A 7,317-nucleotide genomic window follows, 5' to 3' on the forward strand; every position below is an offset into this window, starting at 1 on the left:
TTCTAAATGAAATTGTATTTCTCCATAGATCTGCTGATAATTCAATGCAATTCCCCAAGTAAAAACTAACCAAATAGGAGTTCTCTTATGGATGATGGTCTTCAGTATTGCACATGTTCACTATATTATTAAAATGATACTGTTGATAGAAGTGTGATGTTATGTAGTAGATGTAGCTCCCCCAATTCGCTTAAGAAATGCTTCTTGAGGGATAAGTGTCCAACCGAAATGCTGGCCCAACACAAATTAAGTCGAAGTTCGAATGTAAATCTTTGATGGCAGTCTTGAAAATTGCAGAAAAATTTAAAAATCCATCCATACAATTGCACTCTTCAAACTATCAATTTTAGTAAGAAATATCATACTTCTACTAACTACCAACATATTAACTTGGTAAAGATTCCTTCTCAAACACCTTTAAGAAATATAAAATTTAATTTTCCGTTTTTGAATTACGATAGATATAGACTGGAGGACACATAAAATTAATAAAAACATATTTCTTAATATATTTCTGGTCCAATCTCAAAATAAGAAATCCGCACAATTAAAAGAAAATAGAGAAATAGAAATATATAATTTTATTAAAAGGCATTCATTGTTCAGCATTTTCATTTTATGCTATTATTAATTAGATAAACTATTTTTGAATAAGTTCTCTTCAATTAAGATTCCAAAAAATGGAGATATTTAAAAAAAAAACCTATATAAATAGAATTTTTATTTATTCGTGCAATGAATTATTTTTTAGGACAATTATATTCACATTAAATTTTTGAAGATTTGGTTTAGGTTGTACATATTTATATATTGAATGGATTGTTGTGCCTTAAAAATTATATAATGGCACTTAAACATTGACCTAAACAAAATTTGCTGTAAACAAATTAATTTTATTAAGATTTAGGTATTACGTGGTCCAAAAATAAAAAACAAAACAAATATAAAGGATATATTTATTTAAAAAACTAATAAATAAACAAATTTATTATGCTTTTGAATTTAAATACGTAAGAGAAGTAAATATTGTGTTAAGCACAAAAGTTGTACAACTGATACTTTTTCATTATTCAAAAAATAATTCAGTGATTTGTTAGTGGCGTCATTAAGGTTTTTCTTTTAAAACAATTACCATTCTAACACTATCCAAGTACTTACAACAGTACTTTACAGTTATGAATTTGTTATCCGAAAGTAAATTCTTTAGCATAACTTTTTGCTCTCTAGACGAAATTTACATGTTTAAAATTAATTTTATGCATTGTTTATTCTTGAAACTAGATTTTATTTTTGTAAATAGTACCCTTCTAATAATGGACATTTTTCTAGTTGCCCATGTTTGCTTGAAATTCAGAAATAGTCCAGTATTTATTAAAGAGAAATAAATTTGTGGTTCCCCATAAATAGAATAAAAAAAAAAAAAGTTACTGTACATTCAGAATGAAAACGTACGCTTGGCCTAAATATATTTCTTTTGTTATTAATTTAAGCTCATTTTTTAGAAGATGATTTTCTCAATTCTGAAATAAGTTATTTGTGTATAAGTGATACTTCATCACAAGCAATCGGAAATGTCAATTATGTTTTGTATTGTGTGTTGGACATCATCTATCAGAAAAGCTCCTTTGAAGGTACTGATCAGCAACTCTTCTACTTATCTTTCCTAAACTCTCTCGCGCTGTAACCTAGAATTTCGGGTCTACAATTACTCCTTCTCGATAAGTTTCCGCATGCTATATTTTCACCATAGCATGATTCTGCCCACATTTCGTTAACATAGATGTTAAACATGCTGCCTTCTCTTAATAGTTTTCAGACAAAATAAAAGCCATTTACAACAAAAAAAAAAAGAAGTTCTATTTCATTGATGAAAGTGAAAAATTAGGAAATAACTTAGTGTTCCCAAATTGAAGCATACCATATCCCCGGCATTGAGACGCCATATATAAATAAAGTTAAGATGTAGACTTTTGTGCTGAACAATCAGGGTAATTTTATTTAATTTTTGAACTTGTTTATTTATTTGTACAAAGAATTATGGTTAAAACTAAAACAAAACAAAAAAATATTTTGTAATACAACGTTTCACTATCAATCTTCATATAAGTTCAATTTGTGTACATAATATAAAAGCTGAAAATAGTTTAAATATTGTATGCATTACAAAACTAAACTGCATTAATTTATTGTAATTACTTACGCAAGGTATGCAGTATCTGCAAATATAATTTATATTAAAAAAAAAAATATTTAGGCAAATTCAGCAAAAATCTAATTGAAAACAAATTTTTGTCTGAAATAAATAGATTTTAAATTTTAAAAAAATTTAATGTTTTTATGTTTTAAAATATTTATTTTATTTTTTATTTTTATTTTTGTATAAAATCAATTTTTTTACTTATGCAACTAACTTATTTTCTTTTTTTATGGTTTCACATCCCCAACTGGTCTAACGTTTCACACTCAATCCCTATTCTGTTATATTTATATTTTCAAAGGTTTCTGAAACATTTAGTCTCTCTAGACCATAGTTAATAGAAATTCGTTTGAAACTATTTTTTTGTGTGCGTGTATGTATCCATTATATTAGTTCGTGATCTATTTACAATGAGTAGTTTAGAATTAAATATTAAACATTTTTTGAGATATTGGGTGGGGTTTAATTTATTTTTTAAGGATTCAATAAGTTAAAAAATCGAACTAATTAAATTTAACTAAGTTTTATTAAAAATAAAAAATTAAAATGTATAAAATTCAATGAAAAATAATTTAAATTATGAGTGAAATGGATAATGAATTTGACAGTGATCATCTTTTAAATGGAATTCTATCGCCCGATAAATTGAGTAAGTATTATTTTCTAATCTACTTTCGTTCATGATTTACATGATAAATCATTTTCGCGTTTATTTCAAAATCTATAATTATCAAAAAATCAACATTTTAAAGCATTATGTTCACACTTCATTTTATAAAACATCGTTGATAACGTTTGATTAAAAAAAAGTCATTACTCTTACAGAAAATCATTCTCCACTCTGATGGTCACTACTTTTCCTTCTTACTGGTTTATAATATGATGCGAGAAAACATTTTTAAAGTAGGGATAGTTATTAAATTAGTAGTAAATGCATTAGTATAAAACAAAACAAAATCCAAATTTAATTTAAAACTTGTATAATACAATTTAACTGGATTTCGTTAAATTAGTGGTCTCTCTTTTATTTTATTAGATTTAACATTTTTTTATTCTTTACCCCCTTAATTTGTAATTTAAAAAATTTAAAAAAATTTAGGTTACCAGTGTGAACAAATTGATGAAAGTTTACCCAGCACTAGTGGTTTAGACGTATCACCTTATGGAACTGAATCGTCACAAGGTGGAAAAAGAAAACAAAGACGTTATAGGTATTGTTAAACTTGAAATATGATTTCAACTACAATATAGCGATATAAATATAAATTTGCTTCATTATTTATTTCTTATTCTTCGTGAGATTTGCAAATAGCACATTAAAGATGACTTTGTTGCATTATGTAAGCGAAACTGCACGTATTTATTGTAATAAGTTCACTTGGTATGCAGTATATACGAGTACACATACTGTTAGTTAAAAATGCCCTTTTTTTTATTCTTTAGTTCTTACATTTCTCTAAGGTATACAGGAGTTTACCTCTGAATACATTTGCATTCAGTACTTGCTTGCTCGTTTTAAAGCATAAACAATAAATGTAAGTCTTGTTAATTCAGTTCCTTAAAAAAACTTCTTATCTGGAAGTGTCCCTTTTTTAATTCATAATTAGCTTTTATACCATAGGGATATTAGAACAACTCACACAATTTCTGATCCTTATAAAAAAATATTTAAATAACATTTTTTCGTAATCACCATTATTCGAAACATCATTTCTTTGGAAACATGATGATCGTGAAATAATTCTTGCTAAAAGGAAATTACTTAAAACGGAAACTAGGGGTCTTGAAGATACTGCATGGTCAAGAGATTAAAACTTTCTGCATCAGATTCATCAAATTTCTTTCAGCGTAAGTTTTAAGTGAATTCTTTTAACATAATTGCTTAAAGGTTTATTATAATGTTTATTAAAACGAACATTTGATGAATACAAAATTGGTGACAAATTCCTTCTTTGAAATAATTTAGCGTAATTCTTTCCACGATTATTTAATATAGGTGCCGTTTTTATGCATAAAATTTACTAATTTGTTTTAGTATTGTGTTCCATTTCATTTTCAAGGCGGTCTAAAGTACCTGGAGAAGTTGATCTCGCATTTATCATCCAGTTCTTTTCAAGTAACTCCATCCGTTTGAGATTTGATAATAATGGTGACCAATTAGAATCGCGGTGTATCTAGTTTGCCAAATAATTTCACTGATTTTTTTCTTGTAGATAAATATTCTTGCAAATAAAAAATACACCGCTTACCAGAAGTTTTGAGATCTAGCTTGGATACCTCTTTCCCAAGTTCGTTCCTCCTTAGTTGGTGACCCGATCTCGATGTTTAAGAGTCCCATTTAAACTGTTCTGCTTTTTATTTTATGAACTGAACAAAAATTTGATTTAGAGCGACTAGTCTAAGGTAATACGTACATATTTCTGTACAAAATATAAAACATAATTATAGTGTAGATTCATATGTGCCTCATACTTTCTGTTAATAGTGTTCATATTAGCATTAAGTTCTTTCAAATGTTATATAAAAATTCCTAATTTTGAAGAGGATTCACAATTGGAAAGATAAAAGCGGTAGCATTGTTTCAAAGCGAAGATGGGCTGCAATAAGTTACGGGCTGTACAAAGCTCCTTTCTAATAAATAAAACGCCTGGGCAGGCTTAACTTTCATGCATAATATCGCACTAGTGTGAAATCATTTTAATATTTTGAGTATAAAAAAATTGGAACCATTGTAATTATAAAAGAAAGCATTTTGGTTATATGTCACTAAATTTTTCTTTTATTTGATAAAAAATGTAAATACATGATTTTTACAAAAAAGTTACAAATTTTGTTTTGTTTTCAGAACAACTTTTAGTAATTTTCAGTTAGAAGAATTGGAAAGAGCCTTTCATAAAACGCACTATCCAGACGTCTTCTTCAGGGAAGAATTAGCTATGCGGATAGATTTGACAGAAGCAAGAGTTCAGGTAATTATTATCTGGATTTTTGAAAGTTTACTGTAATTATTAAAAAATAATTTATTAGAAGACAGTAACAATTAATAAGTAGAAAATGTAAATTAATTTTAAGGTTATTAATAATGAAATTTATTATAATAGATACATTGTCTAGAAAAAAAACTAGCTTCTTACTTCTATATATTTTTCAGGTTTGGTTTCAGAATCGGAGGGCTAAATGGAGGAAGCAAGAAAAGATTCTAGCAAAGCAAGAACTGCAGCAAATTATTCCAAATTCACATCAAGCAGCATCTTTCTCTATTAGTGGGCAACCGACTGTTGGTATAGTCAATATGCCAGGTAAAAACATTTTCCAAATTTCTCTTTAAAGCTTTGTTGAGTACATCCCTTCTTATCATATTTCTAATTACATCTATTTATAATTTTTTTTTTTAGTTTGTAGCAGTTCTAATAACGTGTCTGATGTAAACCCTTCTCTATCAGGTATGTTCTACGTCTGTTGATTTAAATTTCCAAGTTTCTGCTTTTCATTATTATTTTATTCCATTAAGACAAATCTAAGTTTGAGTTCATTGGTGTTAGACCCTTCTTTCCGCACTCCCGGCCTTATGCCCAGATGCCTAAAAAAATAGTAGTCGGTAGTTGAGAGGTCTGAGGAGTAGGGTAGCTGACGCAGAATCTCATATCCAAGCTTCCGTAATTTTTCAAAGTAGGTTTCTTAGCAGACTCAAGGTCGAGCGCTGTCGTACAAAATAATAATTATTTAATTATTTATTGGTCCTTTCCGCTTCACCAAAGATAGTTTCAGTACAATCAGTACTGATGCATTGATCAATTTGAGTGCAATACTTCACGGCATTTATGTTTTCGCCAGGATTTAAAAAGTGGAAATGAATATTCCCAAACAGTAAGCATTACCTTTTCTGGTAACTTGCAATCAGTTCACCCAAAAACAACTATATTTTTCTGAATCTATTTTGAAATTTCTTTTTTCGAAGAAAATCATTACTGAATAAAGTCTTGCATCTTGGGTGATCGATCACACTAGATTTATTTAATTATTTTTATTTTTTAGTGAGAAGCTTCAGCCCTGATAGTGTTGGATCATTATTTTTGGGTATGGAATGGGGAGGTATGTCAATGGGCAATACTTCAGTGAATAAGCCTTTACCAAATATTGATCCGGAACTATTACGTCTAAAACCATCAAATAAACAAGATGATGTGCTAATGTCACCAGAATAATTTTTGCCACTACCTATGGTAAGAATTTTGTTTGGTATAAAAGAACAGATTCGTTAGTGATGGATTTACATTTTCTCGCGAATTAGAGAAAGTTATCATGAAATTTGGTTCTATTTCACGAAAAACCTTTTTATAGATAATTTTACATAATTAAAATTATGGTACTAATTATGTAGTTCAAATTATTTTACGAAAAAAATTGTTATTTTTTTCTTATTAGAAAATTATTAATACAGATAAATTAAGTGCATTAATCAAAAGAATCAAAGTTTGTTTAATGACAGTTTATTGAAGAAAAGTGCCTCAAAGGATGCGTTGTTTCTTTAAAATCATGTATCAGATTGTATAGTGACAAATTTTGTATAGTTTTTTTTTGTTTTTCTTCAGCTTAAAATATGTAATTTCTAGCTAAATAAAAGCAATTTATTGTTCATCGTTTTTGGTGACTGATTCATTAATCCAGAAGGAAGATGGAATATTGCCAATTACAGTCTTATTTTTTTTGCAAGCTCTCGACCTAGGAACTACGTCATCTTCTTCAGGGTTATGAAACATACGCTACCCCTTATTTATTAGAACCGATTTAATGAACAAAACAATTTAGCAAATAGCAACAGATGAAGTTGTGAATAATGGAACAAAAAAATATGGTGGGCAAATAATTTTGAGGATTAGGTAATTTGCAACAGTTATCGTGTTCGTACATAAATTTGATAATAATTAAATACCGTATGATATTGACGATTATATTTTTTTGATTATTGGCAACACAGTCCCCAGGCAAAAACTTGGAATAAAAATTAATGACTGAAATTGGTAATATTTTTTCTTTCTTCTGGAAAAGTAATTTAATTTTTATGCTGTTTATTCAGAAGCGATTTTGCCCATCTTTTCAAATAATGCAATGTTTATAAC

General features: G+C 28.0%; 1 protein-coding gene across 1 annotated transcript; it reads left to right on the forward strand.

Annotated features, from left to right (window-relative positions):
• Positions 1-2,302: 2,302 nt before the first annotated feature.
• Positions 2,303-6,840, forward strand: LOC141457677 (homeobox ARX homolog alr-1-like). Its single transcript, XM_074134889.1, has 6 exons — positions 2,303-2,846; positions 3,297-3,408; positions 5,043-5,166; positions 5,349-5,496; positions 5,593-5,640; positions 6,233-6,840. Exons 1-6 carry the CDS (start codon positions 2,777-2,779, stop codon positions 6,400-6,402), a joined length of 672 nt encoding a protein of 223 aa, XP_073990990.1. The 5' UTR covers positions 2,303-2,776; the 3' UTR covers positions 6,403-6,840.
• The last annotated feature ends 477 nt before the right edge of the window (positions 6,841-7,317 follow it).

The sequence above is a fragment of the Rhodnius prolixus genome, unplaced genomic scaffold (assembly GCF_049639745.1).
Source record: "Rhodnius prolixus isolate KJV_2025 unplaced genomic scaffold, Rpr scaffold_5, whole genome shotgun sequence".
NCBI lineage: Eukaryota > Metazoa > Arthropoda > Insecta > Hemiptera > Reduviidae > Rhodnius > Rhodnius prolixus.

What these genes read in the sequence shown, in the direction of transcription:
- LOC141457677 (XM_074134889.1), top strand. Translation starts at nt 2,777, where the DNA reads ATGAGTGAAATGGATAATGAATTTGACAGTGATCATCTTTTAAATGGA. An exon ending in TCTATCGCCCGATAAATTGA is followed by an intron (nt 2,847 to 3,296) that starts GTAAGTATTATT and finishes AAAAAAATTTAG; the next exon opens with GTTACCAGTGTGAACAAATT. An exon ending in TGGTATAGTCAATATGCCAG is followed by an intron (nt 5,497 to 5,592) that starts GTAAAAACATTT and finishes TTTTTTTTTTAG; the next exon opens with TTTGTAGCAGTTCTAATAAC.